At 40.6% G+C, this 24,343-nt stretch overlaps 2 protein-coding genes across 5 annotated transcripts in view; one reads left to right on the top strand and one right to left on the bottom strand.

Moving 5' to 3' along the window:
- CUNH1orf74 (chromosome unknown C1orf74 homolog) overlaps window positions 1-18,564 on the top strand; it is a 52,757-nt gene extending 34,193 nt beyond the window's left edge. For 2 of the 3 annotated variants that reach the window (XM_039870313.1, XM_039870312.1), the window contains 2 exons: window positions 16,883-16,962; window positions 18,065-18,564. The gene's annotated coding sequence lies outside the window, so the exon portion shown is untranslated. The remainder of the gene's footprint in view (window positions 1-16,882; window positions 16,963-18,064) is intronic. The other variant, XM_039870314.1, reaches the window with a different exon arrangement.
- On the bottom strand, window positions 1,619-23,022 carry HSD11B1 (hydroxysteroid 11-beta dehydrogenase 1). Of its 2 annotated transcripts, XM_039870310.1 has the most exons (6): window positions 22,798-23,021; window positions 21,926-22,056; window positions 21,047-21,158; window positions 20,726-20,911; window positions 3,530-3,673; window positions 1,619-2,149 (listed from the first exon to the last, which is right to left on the bottom strand). In XM_039870310.1, the coding sequence occupies exons 1-6, from the start codon at window positions 22,883-22,885 to the stop codon at window positions 1,920-1,922; spliced, it is 891 nt and encodes a 296-aa protein (XP_039726244.1). In that variant the 5' UTR covers window positions 22,886-23,021; the 3' UTR covers window positions 1,619-1,919. The 2 variants fall into 2 exon arrangements, with proteins under 2 accessions (XP_039726244.1, XP_039726245.1); XM_039870311.1 differs by lacking the exon at window positions 3,530-3,673 and having other exon boundaries at window positions 22,798-23,022.
- Window positions 23,023-24,343: the final 1,321 nt, after the last annotated feature.

Genomic DNA, 24,343 nt, shown 5'->3' with positions numbered 1-24,343 from the left:
CCTGACAGTTAGTACAATAATTCCCCATGATAAGAGAATATCTTTGTTTTAAAAAAAAAATTGCTGGATAGCCTCCAGTTAGAGTCAGAATCCACTTTGCATGATAAATGAGGGAGAGGAAGGAGGATGGGAGTTGAATTCTCTGGGGGGTCAGAGTCAGATAAGAGATGGAGCCAAGAGGAAGCATTTTGAAAGACAGGGCCAAGGGGGCCCTTTGGAGTTAAATGATGCACCCTGAAAGAATGAATGTAAATTCAGTCTTCAGTCTTCCTTCTTCTCTTTGAAATATCAGGAAAATGCGACAGTGCTCACTAATACTTGGCAGTGGGAATGGAATTGCTTTTGGATCCCCAAATAACTGCTGAGTTTTTGTGTCAATAGGAATGAGAAGTGAGCAATGAATCTCCAAATTCCATATCCCATGTGAAAACGGACATCATCGTACGCAGATTTTTGAGTTCCTTGGCCATGTGGTTGGCAGGCTCCGTGGACTTCAATCTGTTCTGCTCTCCAGCCATTTAGATGAAGAGGCAGCAAAAGAAAATTTCCCCTGTGCTTCCAGGCCCATGTCTTATGTCTCAGCATCACGAACCATGGAAGCCCTACATTCGGGAGTGTTGGATTCATGCTGGATATACACCAGCTGACCCTCCAGAACCCTCTCCATCCTTTTCTACCCTGCTATGTGCATGGGGAAAGCTAACCTGAATGGTTTATATCAATCTGCCCCCTTGCCCCTCTGTTCATCTAATAGAAAATTCCAGCAAGAAATCAGAGGGAGAGATGAGCGTGGGCTTGGGCAGTTATTTTCCCGGATCCCTTCTTCAAGGTCCTTGGCGGGCTGGCTGTATCCCTTAACTGGATGGCATAGCTCTGTCATGTGGCACTCTCCCAACACTGCTTTCTGTCTCTGGGTTTTCACAACAGTTCTCTCCTCTTGTCCCCGTGGTGGGCCTAGCGCTGGAAATAGCTGCAACTAGCTCCGAGATACTACATTATCTCCTGTGATTGCCCTGTAACCTTGACCACGCTCTCATTAACAATCCCCTTTTTATTAAACTACTAAAGTTATCCAATCTCTGAGCTGTTGAGGACCTGATCAATATAGGGCTTTGTTGAATAATTAATATGGCTGTGGTCTTGTTTCCTATTTGGTTGTAGTCAGGTGATACCTGGCAAGTGTTCGATAAATATTCGTTGAGTGAATGAATGAATGACTCAGTGCATGAGTGGCAGGATTGGAACTCCAACCTCTTCACTCCAAACTTCTAATAAACAGTTGAGCATTCACATGTAAAGTACGGATGCGTGGTGCACTCTGAGTGCAATAAATGAACACAGGTTTCTGTAGCTCAAGTCTCCAGGGGCTGCCACTTCTGCAAGTTTGATTCCTAATGATTCCTACTCAGTGTCCTCCTTCCTGGAGGGGCAATAGAAAATAATAGAAAAATGTATAATTCATTATGTTCATTAAATGAAGAATAGTAGGGTAATTTCTTCAACTCAAGAACAGTTAAAAAGTTCAGACCACAAGATAAGAACACTGAAAAATTTTACTTGTATAGGTTATGGTTTTTAAGGAGCCATATTGAATGAAGTTGTAGCTACCACTTATGAATTTATAGTTTATGTGACCTTTATTATAATATTGTATTAAGCATCATACCATTATTACATATGGAGTAAATTTGATAAAACTACCTCGTAATTATACCTACAGTTACTATCAGTTTCACAACTGCAGGTGGAGGACATTTATTATAATTACATGTCCACTGTGCAAGTGTTAGAGTAATTCCTTCAAATTGTGAGATGTGAGATGTGACTTACAACTCTCTGGAGAGAGACTCATTTATCTCTCTGGGGAGATGCTTTCATGGATGAAGGTTAGATAAATATCAGGCAGAACAGTCCCAGTCCTAAGGAAGTTCCTCATTTTTTATAAATCTGTCCATATTATAACTTCTGTGGGAGAAAAATTCCAGGATCTTCCTCCCTGGATTTTTCAGCAGGAGAGAGGTCCATACCGATCTGTCATAATACACTTCCTCTTGGCGCAGAGCTCCCCCTTTGATAATCTCCAAGGCACATTCTTCCTTTGGAGATGCATCACTGTTGAGTATTCCAGAAACTGCCTTCATGGCGGTGTCTGTTAAATGACAAGAAAAGAGTGGGGTTATCTAAGACTCGTAGAGTCTACTTGGTGGAAGGCCTGCCAACACCAACAACTTAGCTCTTAGGGGGGCTGTCTGCCAGTGCTTGCTCTGCAAGGCCCATGGACACTATCGGGAATACATAGAGAAGGCTGGATATATTTAGGGCCTGTTGGGCAAGAGAGGCTTAGTGTTAAATCATGTTCCTCTCTTGGGGGAATAACATGGAGAGACAGAATCGATAGAAGTCATATGATGACCCAGTAGCCAATGTAAAGTGTCAGTGGGAGAAAACGAAGTGCTGTGTGATAATGACTTACTGACTTGCAAAAGGAAGGGATAGACAAGAATGCAGGTCTTTGCTCTCTCGTCAGCACTAACCACTTTCACTTAGAAGTAAACTCTATTGTTACCTCCTTTCTCCTCCCAAATTTTCATATTCTGCTTGCACAGCTTCTGTCTTACTACCTTTTTCTAGTTTCACTGTGTGTCTGTATCTTTCTCTCTCTTGTTCTGTAACTACTACTCAATTTACTCAATTACTCTTTAAATAAAATTTTATTATGTATGCTATATGTTTTAGATAAACTTTCATTTGGACTTACAGAAAAGTTATAAAAACTGTGCAGAAAATTCCCTTATATCGTTCACCCTGCCTCTCCTAATTGTAACATCATACATAACCATTGTACAGTTGTCAGGGACAGGCATGATATAATTGGAACGATATTACTAACTAAACTACAGACTTTATTTCCCCCTAATATCCTTTTTGTGTTTTACGGCCTTATCCAGGATTACACTTAGTAATTTGTTCCTGTTTTTCCTCCATTCTATGATAATCCTTCAGTCTTTCCTTGTCTATCATGACCTTGACACTTTTGAAGAGTACTGATCAATTGTTTTGTACAATGTCCTTCACTTTGGGTTTGTCCCATTGTTCTCTTATAACTGGAGTGAGGTTATGCATTTTTGGCAGAATACCACAAAAATAATGCTGTGTCCTTCCCAGTGCATCATATCAAAAGGTTCATATGTTAACATCTCATTACTGGTGATGTTATTAAGAAAAATGAACTTGTATATGATAGGTCTCATATAGGAAAGTAATGGCCATTGAGAATCCATGAGGACAGAAGGTATTCAGAATAGGGTGAGGTGATGAGTGTGGTGTTACTCAGCATATTTGGTGGTCAGAATGGAAAGGAGAGTCAAAGAGTGGTCAGAAGCTTCACTAATGACAGAAGTGCTTCATTAAATGAGGACAAGTGCTCGCTGTGTTACCCATGAATCAGAGAGCTTGACACCTTCTTCACCCATAATGGCAAGGCAGACAATCCATCTGCAGGTCATTTATTCCAATCTCTTGTCCTTACCCGTGTTTATGAGGCCGAGGATACAGAGAGTGATTGACACATTGACCTTGGCCATTGAATATTCCTTCCTGATGGAGGAGAAAAACCCATCCAGAGCAAACTTGCTTGCAGCATAGGGAGCAATAAGTGGATTAGATATTTTCCCTAAATGATAAAGAAATAGGTTAACAAGTTGACTCATTTCGGCTCTGACAGAGCTGATCTTTGCTTTATCTGTAGCAGGCTTTGTAACCCCTGTGGAGTCCTTTTACCTTTTGAGTTGTACTTGAGTCTACTCCCTATAGAGATTATCATGCTGTGTTGAATTTCTGAAAGAAAAAATTATTAAAGTATCAAAGAAACACCCCATGAAAAGCCTGGGGTGGGATATGGTGCAGGCTGCAGGAAAACCTTCATTGAAGAGAGGTTAGGTTTTAGTGAGGGTGGTGAATAAGTGAGTGTTAAAAAAGAGCCATGTCATCCCACAGCTGTTAACTCTTTCACCTCTGACCCAAGAGAGCTGGAGATCCAAGGGTTTGGCAAGAGCATTCTCCTGACGCAGTGACCGATCCCTGACTTTCTACGCAAGAGGAATGAAAAACTCCTATCTCTGCTTTTCTACTCAAAAGTACTTTTCTTACTTTCATCAACCTGCTTAATTCTCACTCTAGTTTTTGGGAGGACATGTGCACATATAGCTAATAGGATAACTTATTCTTTATATCTTTTCCAAGATGAGGGAGTAGAAGTGGCCTCAGACCTTAGACTCTTTGCTGAGTTAGCATTGATATAACGGCTATTTAAAAATCCTCGTCTGCTAATTCTATCATATGGGTCCTTTTAGGGTTGATCTCCATCAATTGCATTTCCTTCTGAGTATCAGTCCCAATTCCTATTCCTGTATGTGCAGTAATTTGGCATTGTATTTTTATATCATGGATGATACATTGTAGAGTCTCTGGGTTCTGTCATATTCCTCTGAAGAGTATTGATTTTTATTATTTTCAGGTGGGCAGTCAACTTGGCTGAATCCCTTTATCTCTTGAAGTAGGTACCAGCTAAAATCTATGTTTAATTATTTAATCTTAACTGGGCTTCTTGGTATCTGCACTTGCCGCAAGTAGTCCACGGGGAAAAAATTGATTTGGGAAGATTTTATGTATAGAGTTTGATGCTCCTTCACTGCGGCTCTTTCCTTTGCAGATGTCCACCTTTCTTTTCCGGCTGCTCCAGAAACCCCAAACTCTTCCTTCTGGTTTTTCAAAGTAGTAAGATAAGCAGGTTTCTATCCCAGACATGGCACTGATTGGGGCCTACCCTTAAAGCATAAGCCGTAAGATTTTGAGAAACTCACCTAATGTCATTTTCGTCTTCCAAGTATCAATAGTTCTCCAGTTTCTGTCTGCTTTTGCTTTTTCTCTCCAGTGCTTTCAATGGTTGTTTTCTATATTTTGTCAAAAGTTTGTTATTCAGGGAATAATTGTTCTGTTAGATACCACTCTGCCATTATTGGATTTGGAACCTTTATAAGCTTTTAAATGTAATGAAGTTGTTTGCCAAATCAATGAAGAAAAGATGGCTTATTCAATAAAGATTCTGGGAAAAATTAGTTAGCTAATGGGAAAAAATTGCTAGTGCCTTGTTTTATATCATATATATAAAAAAAAAATCTAGATAAAAAATTATGACAGAAGGTATTGTCTACCCAATGTCCATTTCCATTTCTCTAATAGTAGCATCTGATTTTGTTCAGGACAGCAGTGTGTTTAGATAAAAACATTTACCTCCTCAAGACTTCCTTGCTCTTTTGGGTGGCCGCGTGATCTAATTCTGCCAATGAAGAATCTAACAGAAGGGGTCTTCAGGAAAGATATGGATTTCCTGATAAAATAGATGGATTTGGGTAACATGCAGCTTTTACATTTTGTCCCTTCCTTTTCTTCCTAAATGGACTTCAGATGTGATGCTTAGAATTCCATCAGTCATTTGTGAACTTGAGGAAAAGCTATACATTAAAGATTATAGAACAGAAATATGGAATAAGCTTGGATTCTCGAAGATCTAATAAGTCCACTAAACCAGCCCTGAACTTCTTATAACCTGAGTAAAAGGAACCTATATTTAGTGTTAAGTGATTTTAAGAGAAGTTTTTGTTAGTTACATGTGCAACAGAATGCATCTTCTGACTTGCAAAAAATAATTCAATCAGAGAAAGAGGATTGTATAGGTAAATATTTATTGGGTTCTTGGTTATGAAAGATCATTCTAACAGAAAAGTTAAAAAAATATATGTAAAGACAAAGAGTATTGCATTTTATAAAATTTGTATATGTCAAAACAATAACTAGAATCACATCCCTATAAAATAGGTAAAGGGTAAATAAAGATAAACTAGAAAACTGTTTACAGTATATTAGGAAGACAAAAGCTTTATATCCTCAATCCTTAATTTATAAAGAACTTTTAAAAAAATACAAACAAATCTCTTTAGGAAACCACTCCAACTTCATCCTCAGTCATGAGTTTTGGCTCAGGATGACTCCACAGTCAAGTTCTAGGAATGGGTGTTCGGTATAGGATGTCCAACCAGAATATCTGATACTGTTGGGCTACTGACTGGTCTAGGGCTGGACCAAAGACCCAAGCACGGCTGCAGGACACATTGTTGGTTGCCTAACCAGAATTTATTTCCCTTTTCTACCTCTGCAACAGAACCTCAATTGAATTCATGTTTGCACCATGTTGTAGAGACTGCTAGTGTTTTCTGAATATATCTTCTGCCCTTCTTCCTTAGTAATACAACCCCTGATGTGTGTCTGAGTGCATAGTTATCCAGCATAAAGTTTCCATTTCTCAGCTTCTTTGAGCCAGATGTTGCCAAGTGACCAAGTGCTGCCCCATGCATTGTAAACAGAAAAGCGTCATGTGGTTCCTGGGATATGTCCTTAAAGGAAGAAGTCAGTCTCTCCCTTCCCACTCCTCCCGCTTCTTGGTGCCTGAAGGTGGATATGATGGCTGTGGCTCCAGAACTATCTTGGACTGTGAAGCAGAAGCCACATGTTAAGAATGGCAGAGAACCGAGAGAGAAGGAGGGAACCTGGGTGACCACGGAGCTGCCATCCTAGCCCTAAAACTGCCTACCTCCAGATCTGATTTATCTTATAACTTATTTAATCTACTGTTATTTTACATTTTCTGCATCAGGGAGCTGAAACTAATCCATATTGATAGCCCTCTTCACTTTTATGCAGCACACGTGCCTAAAGGTAAGCTGATACCCTCTCTAACTCTAGAGATGGGCTCGCATAGTTTATTTAATCCCATTCCCCTTGCCTATAACTGGTACAGGAATAGGCATGTGGCCCATTTTGGATCAAGGAGACTCAAGGAGAATTTTGTTGGAGTGTCTGGGAAAGTTCTTTGTTCTTCTGGGAGAGTTTCTCGAAGTAGCAATCCTGTTTCTCTTCTGCTGGGCCGTTTTGTGCACGGATGTGGGAGTTAGAATTGCTCTCGCTATTTCACTGGCAGCCTGAGGATGAAACCTCACATGGAAGCGAGCAGAGCCAAGAGAATCACGGGAACATTGGGTTTGAGCCAAGGCAACTGTGAAGCCCACCCTACATCTGGACTTCCAGTTATGTCAATAATTTTCCTTTTGTTTAAGCCCAAAATAGATCCAAATTATTTATAAGAATAGCACAGTGGTTAAAGGTTTGAGCTCTAGAATCAGATGACCTGGGTGTGAATCCCAAGTATTTCTTAGCTGTAATATGTGGATAATAACACTACTACACTGAAATAATGCATGTAATATACTTAGCACAATCGCTGGCACATACAAAGTATTTAGTAAATGCTGTTATTAGTAGTATTAGTATTTCAAATTGGTGAGAAAAGTATGAGCTATTCAAAAAATCATGTTGGGACAAATAGCTAGCTGTTTGGAGAAAAGAAAAGTACTGTTCTAATAAATGAATTCTAATAATATTAGTATATGTAGAAAGTAAAATAATAAAATATTGATGGATATATAATCTCCGGGTAAGAGATATTTTTTAAAGCATGAAATCAAAGACATACACTATGAAAGAAGTTATAAGTAAGTTTGAATATATGAGATTTACAAAACTTTCATGTACTAAAAATGCTTGCCATTGCCTTCCTACACACATCCCTTCAAAAATATTTTGCCTTCCCAGCCATAGAAGGTAGGCCAATGATAGCTAACATTCACAGTGGCTTGAACACACATCATGTTCTGTCTCTCAAGAAATTAAAACAAGCAATGCAAGGATTCTAATTAGCTACTGTTGGATTTGAACTAAAAGGTCATATAAGATTAGGACTAGGGTAGCCATTTTCAGCATAGAAAAGGATAACTAAAAAGAAATAGTAGCCACGTAGTGCAGACAAACAAAATGATCATAAAAATTGGAGCTAAATTGGAGCTAACATTTATTTAGCTCTATGTACTAAAGACTAAACAGCTGCCTAAAATTGCATGGTTAATGAATAGGAGAACCAGGATTTAAATTTGACTTCAGTGGCCCACACTTTAAAGCATTAGATGTAATTTCCTCTACAGAGCCACTGTTCTTTATATGAGTGTTCTTTAGGAGCCATTGGTCAAATGCAGCTGTTCCTGAGTTGGTGAAAAATTCTCTCTGCTTGACAATGTACCTCAAATAGGCAAAATTTATGAATAGTAGTATTATTTTCACTTCTAATTTGACGGAGGAGGGTACCCATAAATAGTGTTAGTCACTCCTAGTCCCTTTGTATTAGTTTCCAAGGACTGCCATAACAAATTACCATAAACTTAGTGACTCGAGACAACAGAAATTTATTTTCTCACAGTTCTGGAGGCTAGAAGTCCAAAGCCAAGGTATCAGCAGGGCCACCTTCCCTCCAAAGGCTCCAGTGGAGAATCCTTCCTTGTCTTCTAAAGGCGTCCTCAAACTTCTAATGTCTTCTGCCAATCTTTGTTTTTTCTTGGTTTACAGATGCATCACTCCAATCTCTGCCTTCATCTTCACATTGCCTTCTCCTCCAATTTCGTGCGTGTCTTAGTTTTATTAGGACACTCGTCACTGGATTTAGGCCCATTCAGATAATCTGGAATGATCGTCTTGAGATCCTTAATTACATCTGCAAAGAGCCTTTTCCATACAAGGTCACATTCATGGGTTCTAGGTGGATGTATCTTTTGGGGGGCCACCATTCAGCCCACTACACCCTTCTAGATGATGATAATGACATTGACTGTAGCGTTTTATAATGTGTTTGTCCAGGTAGCAGTAGAGATGCAGAAGCAAGAGACCAAGTGAACTCGTAATCTGTTCCTGTAGCAGTGATTTTTGTACCACAAATACTTTCCTTGCTTTAGTTTCAGCTGAGGTTCAAAGGTTGAGAACATAGTAATTGGTCCATGCCTCCAGATTATGAAGGGAGGTTTCACACTGGTGACCTTATATAAGATGCAGTAACACAAACAAAAAACAAACCAAAAAACCCCCCGAAACCAAAAATGAGTGTGCAACATGTAGACCCTCAACCATCCCTAGGGAATAAAAGGGCTGAGGTAAAGAGGCCAGAGAGAACGGGAGTTAGAGAGAGGGAATGAGCCATGTCTCAGAAGTCTTTCAAAAAGAAGGGGTGGGGGCTCCTGTCACGTCGGTCCTTGTGAGAGGAGCTTCAGCGGCACCCTATGGGTTTGAAGTGTACCAGGGACTGGGGCACAAGGGAACTACCCTGTAGGGGACTTGAAATCCAGCGCACACTTGGCTCGCCACCCGATGGGCTTGTCCTTGGGCTCATCCTTTCTACTCCGAGTCATTTCCAATCCTGACCCAAAGAACAGCCCGAAGTGGTGAGCGTATTGCTCTGTGTTCCCACTGTATTTTCAGGGTCCGAGGGAAATAACATAAGCAACTGCTGCCCATATCATAGGAAGTATTCCAGCAGGGCCCTCCAAAGAACCCAACGCAAAAGTTAGATGTAGTCACCCTCCCAGCTGTGGCCAGAGGGGACCAATGCTGTAACAGCTGGCACCAGCCAAGGAAGACCTTTCCTGCCCCAACCCTTTCTTCTTCCCTGCATCCTCCCCTTTCTTTCATACAAGAGAGAGGCGAGAGGAAGCCTGGCGAGTGAGGAGGAGGTGGGAACAGGAGGAAAGGCTGAACACATCTCTTTTCCTACCCCAGGTTTCCTACAACAGCAGGTTCAAGCTTGATGAGGGGAGAAACTTTAGTTAAATTATATACGACTAGACATTTTAATTACTAAAGTGAGAGCTTTCTTGAGACTGGAAGCAGCCAGAGCGTCTTTTATTATCCCAGAGCATTGCCATGTGTCCTAGATCACATCCAAGCTCGGGGACAAGTGCACTCATAGAACAGGTCTGAAGGAAAGAATCAAGCTGTTTTCCGATTGCACCTTATAAGATCCACTTGCTCAACTACCAGTTAAAAAATATGCTGGAGTCTAAGTAAGTAAGTAAGTGTACTGTTCTAATATGCATGAAGCAGTCATGAAACTGAGGGGATTAGAACTCTGAGTGTTTTGGCCAAGGTTAAGTTCTGGTTTATGTGGGGAGAATGAAGTCAGGTCGATATATGGCAGCTAAATTTCTATTCTGGGACGTTTTAGATACATAGAAACAAAGGGATGGTGACTGTGTTTTCCGAAGCTAAAAGTGGGACGTGGAGTCTGACAAGGAAGAGTGCAGACTTGGTGATGATAAATGGGACAGACTGTTTGCAATTAGCCTTGTCCCAGAAATACTGGGACTTAGCCGCTGTAGAAACAGCAGGAGCCAGAGAGCTGGCTGATTTAGCTGTGTGCTGGAGCTTGTTAGCTGAGCAGAAGAGGTCAAAAGCAGGCCTCAGTGCTTTCATTCGTCTGCTCCACACCCTTTATCCCCAAATGCTTTGCTGAGATTTCAAAACTATTTCCATTTCAAAGGCAGATTTTAAATTGCTTTAATTGAGAGAGCAGAAGAAAGTGTGTGTATAAGATTGAAAAGCTTCATTCCTGCCTGGCTTCAGACTGTCAGCGTGACCGCAGGCAAACACACCACGTCTTCTACTGAGCGAGCCTCACCTTGAGATTCACCATGCCTTGATGGCTTTGAGGCTGGGAACTCATCCTGGATCCTGCCTCCTTTTTTCCAGCTCTTCCTAAAAATTTTCCTTAGCTGGGAACCTCATGTTCTAAACTCTTTGGGTTGAGTTGTTTGGGTTGAGTCAGATTTGAAGATAAATCCATCTCTCTGCACCAGGCTTTGGAGAACCTATCGTGTCATCGTCCTAAGTATTGAGACAACTTATATTTCAATGATAACTGCCGCGATGGGAATGGATGAAATTGCCCAGGAAGAGTATGTTGAGTGAAAAGAGAAGAGGGCTTAGGATGGAAAGGATTCCAAGAGACCAACCATAGACTGGGGAGATGAAGAAAACTGAGGAAGGGCAGTTTTAGCCACGGGAGGAAGCCCAGGGAAGTATTTTGGCTGAGGACAAGGAAGGCGTGTATGGTGTTGAAATGGCACAAAATACTGGAGTTATGAGGAAAATAAAACCTATTACTTAATTTCACGAGGTGACTTTGGCAAGAGCATTTCCGTGCAGGTATGGGACCTGGGACATGTGGCTCCTCCTGTTGTCCCAGCAACAGCAGGTCTCCCAAGGCAAGAATAAACGCAGAGGTTTTAAGAATCGCCAAGTTGAAGGAAGGGTGGGTGCAGAGCAGTTCCACAGGCATCACCTCATCATACACATCCCGTCCACATGGTTGTGCTGGGAGGAGGGAGACTCGTCAGTGTCCTGTGTGTTCATCCAACCAATGGTCAGGGGAGGCATCTGCATTCCCTTCACCTTAAGTCATGTGAGAACGGCTTCAAGAGGATTATTTGGAGATCTTTACCAAGTATCCTCTGGAGTTTGGGGATTGGTATTTGACTTGTACTGAAAGTCTAAAGGCAGGAGGCAGGGCTGGAACTGCCCTAGTTTGAGAGCAAAGTTGAGTGCATTGTGGGATCATATCTGTCCACGAATGGCAGGCTTCCCAGAGACCAAATGTGGACCCCATGCAGCGGGGCTGGATTGGGGTCACCTGTCCAGGGATGGTGGGTGGGCTGGGCCAAGGAGGCTGGGCAGATCGAAGCCCTGAAGCTGAAAGGAGTGAGCTAGAGGAGGCACTGCGATGCTAAGGGGGTTTCCTGCGGGGATCGCTGAGAAATCCATGAAAAAGGCCCACGAAATCCACCCTCACCTCCTCCAAGTCACTAAACCCCTGGAATGGGGATTATTTTTCTTTCTGAAATAATTTCAAACTTACAGAAGAGTTGCAGGAATAGTATAAATGAACTCCACCTCACCTTCCTGAACTATTGGAGAGTAATTGCTGTAATCGAGGTAACTGCTGGACCTGATGTCCCATCACTCTGATATGTTGGCAAGCATTTCCTGCACATAGGGACATTCTTTTACATAACCATCAACATGAGGAAAAGTACTTTATTAGTTTCTGAGACCTGCCATGATAAGTTACCACAAGCTGAGTGACTTAAGACAGTAGAAATTTAGCGTCTCACAGTTCTGTGGACCAGAAGTCTGAAATCAAGGTGATGGCAAAGCGGCACGCCTTCCAAAGACTCTAGGGGGAGAGAATCCTCCTTTGCCTCTCCCAGCGTGGAGTGGCTATCAGCATTTTTTTATGGCTACAGTATTGCAGACTCTGCCTCTTCCTTCCTTCCTTCCATCTCCGACCACTTTGGCAAACGTCAGCTTGTTTTTTATATATCTATGGGTCTATTTCTGTTTTTTGGTTTTTTTTTTGTTTTTAGATTCCACATATAAGCAAGATCATATGGTAAATTTCTTTCTCTGTCTGACTTATTTTACTTAGCATAATGCCCTCAAGGTCCATCCATATTGTTGCAGATGGCAAGATTTCATTTCTTTTTATGGCTGAGTAGTATTCCATTGTCTATATACCACATCTTCTTTATCCATTCATTGATGGACACATAGATTGTTTCCATATCTTGGCTATTACTAATAATGCTTCAACGAACATGCATGTATCTTTTCGAATTAGTGTTTTTGTTTTTTCCTAGAAGTGGAATTACTAGAGTGTATAGCAGCTCTATTTTTTATTTGTTTTTGGAATCTCCATACTGTTTTCCATAGTAGCTAAACCAATTTGCAGTCCCACCAACAGTGCATGAAGGTCCCCCTTTCTCCACATTCTCACCAACACTTGTTTTTTGATTTATTGATGATTGCCATTCCAACAGGTATGAGGTAATATCTCATCGTGTCTTTAATTTGCATTTCTCTGATGTCTAGTGACATTGAACTTTTTTCAATGTCTGCTGCTCATCTGTATGTCCTCCTGGGAGCAATGTGTATTCAGGTCCTCTGCCCATTTTGCAATTGGATTTTCTTGCTTTTAAGTTGTTTGAATTCTTTATATATTTTGGATATTAACCCCTTATTGGATTTATCATTTGTGAATATATTTTCCCATTCAGTAGGTTGTTTTTTCGTTTTGTTGATGGTTTCCTTTGCTGTGCAAAGCCTTTTTAGTTTGATGTAGTTTCTTTATTTTTTCTTTTGTTTCCCTTTCTTTAGGAGATATATCCAAAAAGATATTGCTAAGAGCAATGTCAGTTTACGACCTGTGTTTCTTCAAAGAGTTTTATAGTTTCAAATCTTTAATCCATTTTGAGTTTATTTTTGTATATAATGTAAGAAAGTGGTCAATTTAATTTTTTTGCACGTATCTGTATCTTTATGTGGCCTTTTCCTTATATCCTTCTGTTTCTGTCTTCTGTCTCTTATAAAACCACTTGTCAATGGATTTAGGGCCCACTCAGTAATCCTGGATGATCTCATCACAAGATCCTTAACTTAGTTATATCCACAAAGAGTCTTTTTCCAAATGAGGTCACATACACAGGTTCAGGGAATGAGTATGTCGACATGTCTTTTCGAGGGCCACCATTCAACCTACGGCATTAACACTGATGTATCCTTGTTATCCAGTCTATAGACCCGAGACAAGTTCTGCCACTTGTCCTCATAATATTCTTTACAGCAAAAGATCCAATTGAATATCACATGTTGCATTTAGCTGTCATCACTTCCCAGTCTTTCCTTGACTTTCATGAAAGTCACCTTGACACTGTTGAGTACTGCCAAAAATTTTGTACGAGGTGATATGCTGGAGCTGACTCACACTGGATCATGAGAGCTGATTGTTCAGTTTCCATAAATTTTGTAGGCAGGTTGAGGTCATGTTGAAATGGCCATCATGAGAGTCCTCATATTATGAGTCCTTGGCCTGGTATGAAACCAGCTACCCTTGCTGCCTCTTGTGTGGGCTCCCCCCTCATTTCATCTCAGACTTGATATTACAAGTCAGGCTGCCACGGTTGCTCCCTAACACAAAGCTGTCCCATCCTGCTCAAGTTTGACAACCAGTGCTGATAGAGCAATATTTAAGGAAGATTATCCAAAAGATATGCAAGGGACTCAGACACATCTATCACGCCTACCCTGTTGGTCGCCTCCCTGTGGCCTTGCTGGTTAGACTGGAGTCAATAATTGTACCTCTTTAGGATAAATGACTTGGGAGATTGACTTATAAAATCCAGCTGACCAAAGTAGATACCTCTTCTTTGAGGGAAACTTTGAGTTGGGAGATTGAGAGACCAAGAGGGTTGGTGATTGGACAGAAATCAAAAGCGTATTGAGAGTCGTTATGCTGAGAAAGGGGGCTGTGGCAGTCAGGTGGAGCTATGTGCAGAATGAAAGCAGAGGCTAATAGACAGAGAGAAGGAGGAGCACAGCGTGAAGAGAAGCAGGTATGGCATAACCGTGCTAGCACTGAGAGGTCCTGGGGTGGCCTTATTTCCTGATGGCTTCTCTGCTGCAATTCTGATAAGGCCAGCTGTCTCGCCAGGGATGGACTGAGACAGATGTGTGCCCAATGTGGGCCAGTGACTTCAAAATAACATTCTTTAAATATTGTTTAACATTTACTTATTTAGAGAGTACAGGGAAAGACTAATTTCCTAGTGTTAGAAATAAAAGATTTATTATATGCATGTATTACCTGGGAATTCCTGAACCAGACGACATCATGGACAAACGTTAGATAGTTAAAAACCAACTGTACAGGCTGTTAACTGGATTCTGACTTTTAAGTTGACTCTGGTAACTGACTTCAGGCACGTGTCAGTTGACTGCTTTTAACATTGGTAGCTTTGCTTGTAGGTTCATAGACACATTGAAAGAAATCCGACCATAAATGTTTCTATACATATATCCATGACTGGATCGATGATTATGCCTTGAGAGATTCTTAGCATTATATTTGCTGGGTGAAATGATGGGAACACTTTTCAGGCTATTGATACAAATTGCCAAATTGCTTTAGACAAAATGAAAAATGAAGGACTAGACTTTTTTTAAAAAATAGTGAAAATCACTTAAAATGAATAAAAGAACCATATCCTTTTCCACCAAGAGTGTATGAGAGTGCCTATACCTCACACCTACTTTGTGGAGTTAACAAAGTTTTCAATGATTGACAATTTTGTTGACAAACAAAGAAACTGAAACAACAAAAAACAACGCCCCACCCCACCCCCACCATGGCATTTAGTAGTTGGAATTTGGTAGTTTAGTTGTTTTAGTCATTGGAATTTGTTTGTTTACTTGTGAGATTGAACACGAGCTTTGTCCTCCTGAAGTCAGCTATCCTGAGAAGAGAAATATTTTGTTTTTGGTTACCATACAGAGCCCTATCCTTTACTTTTCTTTTACAAATATTATTCTAATAAAATTCATACCAAGCTTGTTGAACAATAAGCAGCTTTGAAGTGTATAAAATGAAAGGTAAAAGCCCCTTTCTTTAAACACATTTGGGCTCAGACTATATCTACTGTTCTCTAAATTATTTTTCTTTTGAACATATGATTTTTATAGTCAGTATGTATAAATATGTACACAGTACGTTACTGCAATTTAGGAACTTGTTGCTAGTGGTGGATATTCAGGTTTCTGTATGCCTATACACAATGCCCTAACAATCGTCTGACACTGGAATCGGGCTCGGGGATGACAAGCCTCTTGCCTTTCCTGCTCACTGCCATAGCCCGGGCATCTGACACAGTGCCTTGCTCGGAGTGGACCCTCAATTTACATTTTTTTGAATAAATGAATCAATATATTTGGGGAGCACCTGTCTGCCTGTAGAATAAATTTTTCAGAAGTTATGCTGTCTTCCCAGCCATTCCCCATCTTGTGGTACCTTAAGTGGACTTCTCGTTGAAATCAATACTATTTCAACAGGAATCCACCTTGGGTCAAACTCACCATCTAAAGCTATATGTTCATACCACGTCAAATTTACTTTTCACTTTCTTAATTTTATATTTAGCTGTTTTTCAAAGATATGCCTTTTTTTTTTGAAATTTGCAACAAGAAGCTGCCTATGAAACCGATTTGCTGTATTTATTGTTAGAAAAGTTTTGCTAACATCTCAGTGGGCAATGACATGAAAAAACAGTTCACAGAATGGAAACTATAAATAGCCTCTAAACACATGAAAATGAAATTCATTCATTAATTTCCTTACTTTCCTTAAATATCTACTACATGCCAGATGCTGTTATAGGAAGTAAGGATATAATAGTAACCAAAAAAAGAATACTACTACTCCCAAGGGGACAGGGACCTCATGTTCCTTCTCACAAGTAAACAAAAAAATTAATTATAACTACAGTCTGCCATCCATCACTGTGGGTCTCGCATGATGGATTCAACCGACAGCAGATAGAAAATATCAGGAAAAAATGTTATGTTGTTGGGGTTGTGAACTATGTAGTTACGCCTATTATGGTGCATCCGTACTGAACATGTACAGACTTTTTTCTTGTCATTATTCCCTAAACAATACAGTGTAACAACTATTTATAGCATTTACATTTTATTAGGTATTGTAAGTAATCTAGACATTATTTAAAGTGTTAATCGAGAGAAAAAGGCAAGGCTTCAAGGTAAGAAAAGCATATGTTTGGGGTCTTGAATTGCAATTCAGGAGCACAGATTCTGGCCACAACCAGAATAGTGTCCTGTCTAGGGATCAGCATTCAAGTTACATTACTTGTTCACCAAAAGTTATGATTGGAGGGAACGGAGGGAAATTTATCTTTTATGAGTCATTGGTTTCTCAGAAACACCTCTTTCTGTTACTGAGAAAGAAACATTTTTGGCATAGTCCTTAAAAAAGCACAGCTACTTTGTACAGTCCTTGAAAGTTTCTTTCTCAGCAAATAACTTTTTTTTTTTTTTTTTTTTTTAGCAAGTCAGCAAGGTCAGTGCGATTTGTTTGTCCAAGAAGATGGAGTTCAGAGTATAAGATGTAGTCATCTCTTCACAAAAGTATGCAGGACGATGTGTGTTGGTTATATGCAAATACTATGCCATTTTATGTAAGGGACTTGAGCATCCATGAGTTTTGGTCTCCTGGGGGGATGGCGGTGGTGTCCTGGAGTGAATGCCCTGTGGATACTGAGGGACAACTGTACTAAACACCTTTTACTTTTACCTGTGAAAGTGTTGGTTGCTGAAAACTTTGTTAACGCTGCAAAGTAGGTATGAGATGAATACTCACGTTATACTCAGGAAGGGAATGGGGCACGATGCTCTTAGCAGTCATTTAAATTGCATTTATTTTTGTATATTTAAAAAATCTAGTGCTTCCTTTTTCATTTCGTCTAAAGCAGTTTGGAAATATGTACCAATAGCTTTAAAAATGGTCCCAATATTTCACCCAGTAAATCTAGTGCTAAGAATTTATCAAGGAAATAGGAATCAACTTAGCCACTGATTTATGAACAAGAACATTAATCATAGAATTTTTAAAATACCATAACATTGAAAGCGACCTAAATATCTGGCAGTAAAGAATATTGTTTTATATCTATATCTATATCTATGTCTATATCTATGTCTATATCTATGCCTTTGTCTCTGTCTCTGTCTCTATCCATATCTATCTTTATCTCTATGTCTATGTCTATGTCTATCTCTATTTCTATCTCTATGTCTATCTCTGTCTCTATCTATATCATCTATATCTATCTATATTTACATCCATATCTACATTTACCTATATACGTATCTATACCTATCTGGAAGAAAGTTCTCAAAAATAATGATTATGGATGATTTAATTTCATTTATACATTTTTTTTCATTTTTTCAAATTTTTATGGTACGTGCGTGTGTAACTTTTATGATTATAGAAACATTTAAAAGAATTGTTGGGGAATGCCAACTTTTTCCATTACTTTGTGCCTTCAATATTTTATGAGAAATGAATTTCAGAAATTGTTTGCTTTCTGCAGTGTTTCCTTTTGAATCTAATGTATATACTGACTGACCCTACTTTTTCTTTTTGTTAAGAAATTTAAGAGCCAAATTTGAAACTTTTTATATTCTTCTTTTAAGACCTAATTTTCTATTTGTGTATTTCGATTAGAGTGTATTTGTCATAAACCTTCTCAGGCTGCTTGGTGAGTAAACATGAAGACACGAATGATGGTTTCATCAGGAAGCACACTTGAACGTAACCTAGAGGGAGGAATACTGCCTTCTCGTCTTAGCGCATCTTCCCATGAGTAATGCGGCAGACTGTTGGTTGTTCATCAACATCGGTGTCTTTTCTAGAAATGGAACCCCTGATTTTTAGTTGGACACAAATCCTCTTTGAATAAAGACTACAACTGCAGCCAGCTGTGGCAGAAGAGAAGTGTATAACTTTCAGATTATATGTATCCTTCTTTCTCCATTTTCTCCAGCTAGAATTCTGAATCGATAACGTACCATCTTGACATACAGGTGAGGGTAACACCCAAGGGATGGTGGTTCTGCGATACTAAGGTTTCTAGACAACTTCGTGGGGGCAGAACTACCTTATCAGCCCTGGACTGCTTACCCCAAGCTGTTTCATGAGAGAGAAATAAATTTTGATTTGTTTAAGTCATTGTAAATTTGGGTTTTTGTGTAGTAGCTCAGCTTATATCTAAACTCACAGGTGGTGGAAGGAGGGGAGGCTAATTAATATTATATGTACACAGAAACTTGATCCGTAGGTGACAAAAACGGTGTTGAATGGTGGATGGATATGGACTATAAGGAAGTCCCCAGAGGCAGCAGTACTGTCTCTGTTGATGCTAAAGAAGTGGCTGAGGCTTTAAAGAACATATTAAAAGTATAGGATTTCCATGTAATGTAATACCTGGAAATGCATTGGGGACAAAAACAACTGCTTATCACTGTAATTCAATAAACAACTTAATGGATTCCCTGGAAGAAATGATTAAAAAATCTGTCCCAATACTCTCTGGCTGACCTCAATCTGAGGTTTAGCATGCCATGTTTGTGGAATTTAGATTTCAAGGAGGAAGGATTAATGAACGTGTTTGCTGACTGTTTAAAAGATCATAACTTAGAACAAAGAAATTCTTCAGTTAGGGAGAAAAAGCAAAGTCATCTGTACTTTGGAAGTTCACAGACACACTTCAAAGCAAACAGGCTGAATTCTTTTGCCTCTGTAAACAATAGACATGAAGGATAGTTTCCACTTCCCAGAGTCCACAGAAATTACAAAGTGACATTCGGTAGGTGTAGAAGATGTATGGAAACAGAGGTTATCAGAATTTCATCACGCTCTTGGACGTTTACAGTAATTCCTATTCCTTTGGAGAGTGAGAGCACTGACACTGGGTGTACATTACAGAAAGTGAAATTCTCTAGCCAAAGATGAAGCACACCTTTGCCTAGAGCGGACGTATTATTTAATCAACTGATGTAAGTGTTTTGGCCATTTCCCTAGGGTGAACTGGGGATGTGCCCCGCATTCTCCCACTCAGTATGCATCTGGAAGCTCTTTCTTCCTTTCAGCCCCGAGAGAGGCTGTGTCTGGGGAAGGGTGTGAGTCTGTGATGTCTGGGAAGCACAGGGATGCATATCAATCACTCCTTTTGGCCACTAGCACAGACAGGCTGCCCTTTTATCCCGCACTATGCAGGCTTTCCTGGTCCAGGAAGTAGAACTCTTTGCAAAATAGGTGGTGTTTTTAGTTATGGTTTTAACTACCATTTGTGACGTACTTAAAGGAATTTACAAAGTCCTCTGGGTTATTTGTTTTCCCATTGCCAGGAAAGGCATTTAGATGACTGACTTTGATACTGGTGTTTGCACCTCTAGTCACATCCTTCAACAAGTATGTGTGGAACTTCTCTCTAGGACCCATGAGGAAATGGGGCTAGGAATCTCCCCAGCTGGAAACTGCCAGGCTTTTTATTGCTGATAACTTCTGATGCTGCCACCATCCAAAGCATCAGGGACTTCTCATGATCACACGGAATTTTCTTCATGAATATTTCCCTGTACACACTGTCTCCCTATCCCATTGGTTGTTTAAATTGCATTTTTAATGTAGCAGTTCAAATTTGGGAGAAAATCCCAGTATAAGCAGTTCTGTTAATCACATGGTGTGTTTGTTTTTGTGGTTTATTTCATTTTGCCCTAGCTTAACTACTGATCGTTCAACTGTATGTTGTTAAAATATTTTACTTCTCAGTTCTACCTTTGCATCAAGTAATGTCACCAACCTACAGCTCTTGGTCTTTAAGAAAGCAAAATCCTTTTTATCATCACAATCAGGTCTCTCCCTTAGTATCGGGACAGGTTGTACCTCCAGCAGTTTCTCAATGTCCCTTTGGACTTCCACTCGTAGGTCACAGAGCACCCGGCTTCTGGTGAGCACTCTAAACTTCTGCTCTTTCTGTGTTCCTTCCAGCGAGCTTGTAGCCCATCTACCTCAAACAATCCTTTATTTTGTATGAATCCGCTTGTTCTCAACAGCATGTCTTTTACTCAGCATGCATGCTCCTCATTGAGTTTACACGTCCAAGTCCCGTACTCCTATGTCTGCCTGTCCACGCATACGGGCAAGCTGTTAATCAGCTTTTGTTTAATATCACCGTGAGCATTTCAACTTCCAGTTTATATCATGTCACTTCTCTTCATGAAACTGATAAAAAGAAAAAGAATTCACGTGTGCCACAGAGCCCCTAACACTGTCCCTGGCGCTTCTCCTGCTCCTACCTTCCGCGTGGCCCTCTGCCCCACTCACCAGCCACCGAGGAGACGACGACGATGCTGCCGTTGCTCTGCTTCAGCATGGGCAGGGCAGCCACACTCAAGACCACGTAGCTGAGGAAGTTGACCTCCATGCTGTCACGCACGAGACGGACGTCATCACGAAAGAGTTGCAGAGGAACGTAGGTGATGTGGTTGAGAATGAGCATGTCTAGTCCTCCTGCAAGAAATGGCTGTGTTGAGGGATACTACGTGGGGTTGATACCTTCCCTCTCTCGTCCCCCTCTACTTTCTCGAAGCTCCCTGGTGACCCCTAGAGCAAGGTCCAGAGGGGAGAGAGGAGAAGCAGCCTCACCCATGAGCTGTCCAGTTTTGGCAACAAATTGTTCCGCAAAGGTCATGTTCTCCATGGTGCCAGCAAGGTAGTGTGCCGAGGCTGCTCCAAGTTCTAGGCAGTGAGATACCACCTGTGGGATCGTGACGATAATGGTGTCAGTATTGGCTGCAGACCTTTGGGGGACAGTGTCTGAAGTAATGGGGGTTTAAACGAGAGGTTGCTTACAGCACTGTTTTGATAAGAAATGGTAGCAGGTTTGTGTGAGTGTGAGTGGTGCACTGAGTGTGTGTGTGTTGCTAAATGCAATCTGACATAATCTTTGTCCTCGTTATGAAATACTTTCTGGAAGTATTTCACGTAGGGTATAAATGGGTAAAGCATCACTGTGGTGGGGTTCAAGCCCATGATCTGTGTTTATGAGTTTCTGTGAATAGATGGTTCTGAATGATGCTAGTTTCTCTGAGGGTAGCCCTAGGTTTGTGAATGTTCATTTATCCTTGGGTTTGTGAGTCTATGCGAGGGCATGTGTCTGAGAGTCTGCATTGGTATGAGAATATGAATTCATGAGTAGGTACTGGAATTTTGTTACCTGAGCACATATCTATATATCTGTGACTTCATACATGTGTAAATGTGTGTAAATAGGCATATCTATGAGTGTATATATAGCCCAAGAACTTTGTATTTATGTATTTGTGCATGGGAATGAATACCGAAATGTGTATTTTATGGGTGTTTAAGCCTGTAGGTATGTGTGCAGGTACATGTGTTTATGTGTGTGTAAGCGTCTGAGTTTGGATGGGCCAGCCTCTGTGTGTTGACATGTATATGTGAACATATATAAGAATACATCTGGGCATGTGAAGGTACATGCGTCTGTGGGCACAGAATCCTCACCTTCTTTAGAGTTTCTTCTGACCTTGCTGTCACCATCACATGGGCTCCCATCTTCGCCAGATGATAGGCCATCTCTTTTCCGATCCCCTTGCTGGCCCCTGTGACAATCACTTTCTTTCCTTGGAGCATCTCTGGGAAACCCCAAAAGGAAGTGAGGAGCACACCCAACTTGGCGGCACTATCCCTTCTCCTGCTCTGGATGTGGACAGCCTCATCTCACCATCTAAAGGTTGTGAGCCCAGATCAACTTATCTCAAACTGCATAAATCAGTGAAGGAACAGTTCAAGTCTTTCACAAACATGCTCTGAAATGGGGGTTTGGTTTGGATGCTCAAAATTAAGCCTTCCTATTGTCCTTCCTAAAGAACGCTATGGAAAGAGGACTCAACTAAAACACTGGAATTTTCCAGATATTTCTGGACTCATCCAATTTTGCTCAATTGAAATAAAATTTAAAATGCCCTCAAAACACATGTGCTCATAGAGATTCCAGGGGCTTCCCCTCACTTCTATTTAGTCGTCAGCTCCACACTACTTGCTTGCTTCCCACTTATCAGACTCTCCACAGAGCCCATTTATCTGGCTGAGTTGTGAATTTTGGAATCACCTTCATTTTTGTTAGGGGATCTGAAATTTCCATCAAGGGCGCCAAACACAGAGTGGCCTATTTGGCAGTCTTTTTGCTACATGGTTACTCTTCCCCTCACCCCTATTACCTGTAGCCTGTGACTGAAGGACATAGAAATATAGTCCAACCTCAAGGTTCCCTCTTGTTCAGCAACTTTAGGAATCAGGAAATCATCATGGTCCTCAGAAACTCTCTAGCCACCCTTTTTTTTTTTTTAAATCTATTCCTTCAAAATTAGACTTACCTGGTCTGAATTCCTCACTTGCAGAATAGTAGTAGTAGGCCAAGAAGATCCCCAGAATAGGGAACAGATAGTTTTTCACAAAACCCATCAGATGACCTTGCCTGAGGAGCCCTGTAGGACATACAGAGAAGACTTACAGAACTTTCTACAACCTCCTAGGCCAGCAGCAGCCTCCGAATTGTGACATCAGGGATGGGGGAGGTTGGAGTAGCTTTCGGCAGTGCTAGCCGGTTTCCTTGTAAGAGCAGCGATTGGCTTTGAGTGGGATCCCATTCGTCCTGGCAGCCTGCTTGGTAGATTTCATAATGGATAATGTTTACTCCATTTCATTGAGCAAGAAGAGACTTCCAGATGGCCAAGCTCAAGATTGTACAGGACTGGATTCCTAAACATTCCTACCCTGAACCCATCTTCCCCTTTACGTCATTTATGCCAAGAGTCATTGCTTTCAAAAGTGGTATGTCGAAGCAGAGAGAAAGTGTGTGGGGCTTCTGGGGAAATGTGAGTAATAGCAAAAACAGCCAAATTCAGGCCAAATCTCACTCTCAGCCCCACCTCCTATTCAGAAGCAATTAAAAATAATAGCACAAAACAGAAAAGTAAGCTTAAGAAAAACTGTGCCTATCTTGGAAAGTGAAAAAGCAAACAAGCTTGAAAAGCCCGACACTCAAGTTCAGCAAACATGTTTTATAACATCAAAGGGAAACGCAAGCCAGCCAGCACCCGGCTGGGGAGAAACCCAAGACCGATTCAAGACTCTCAGGCAAGTGCAACAGAACGTACGCTTATTACTTTAACAGCAAAGAAAGAAGAAATAATGAGTGCCAAGAAAAAAGGCACGAAGCTATTAAATTGGGTCTTGTAAATGCTATGCGGAACAAGAACCATGATAAAGATGCTAGGAAGAGGGGATCTGGTGCAGAAGGGAGAAGGACCAGCACCATCGAAGCAAAACTGGCCTGAAAAGCCCACATCCAGCTAAAATTTGATGTGATGACAATAAAAGGACCACAGGAGAGAAACACCAAGTAAATTAGAATTTATCGCAGAATTATAGAAATAACTGTATTTCTGTAGCACAAATTCATTAAGGCATAATCCTTGAAGAAAAAAGTTAAGATATTGTTACGTTTTCCAACTTAAAACCAACTAACCAAACTGTAAAAAATTACTCCATCACAGAGCAGATGCAGAATTCTGCAAGTTACCGACAGAGCCAAGAAAACCATTTAAATGCGATGATACGAATGGGTACTGGAGCTTTGGAGGAGAATATTGGTTGAGGACGGGGGTTGGGGGATGCACACAAGATTAAGACAAATCGACTTAGGACCCCAAGTACAGTATCTCGAAACACTCACTGAATTTTCACTTCAGAGTAAAGGAAAATAATTTAAGACCCAGAGGAGATGAAATAATTTGTCAACAAAGGCCCACAGCTGTGAAGTTCATTTCCAGAAAACAATGGAGATTTGAGAATAGTCAAGGGCTAGATAGAGCTCAAGGTTCAGGGAGAATAAAATAGAAAAAAAAAATGTAAAGAAAA

This window comes from Pteropus medius, unplaced genomic scaffold (genome assembly GCF_902729225.1).
Source record: "Pteropus medius unplaced genomic scaffold, Ma_sr-lr_union100, whole genome shotgun sequence".
Lineage (NCBI taxonomy): Eukaryota > Metazoa > Chordata > Mammalia > Chiroptera > Pteropodidae > Pteropus > Pteropus medius.
The sequence above is the reverse complement of the archived record's forward strand: the minus strand, read 5'-3'. Positions and strand labels throughout refer to the sequence as shown.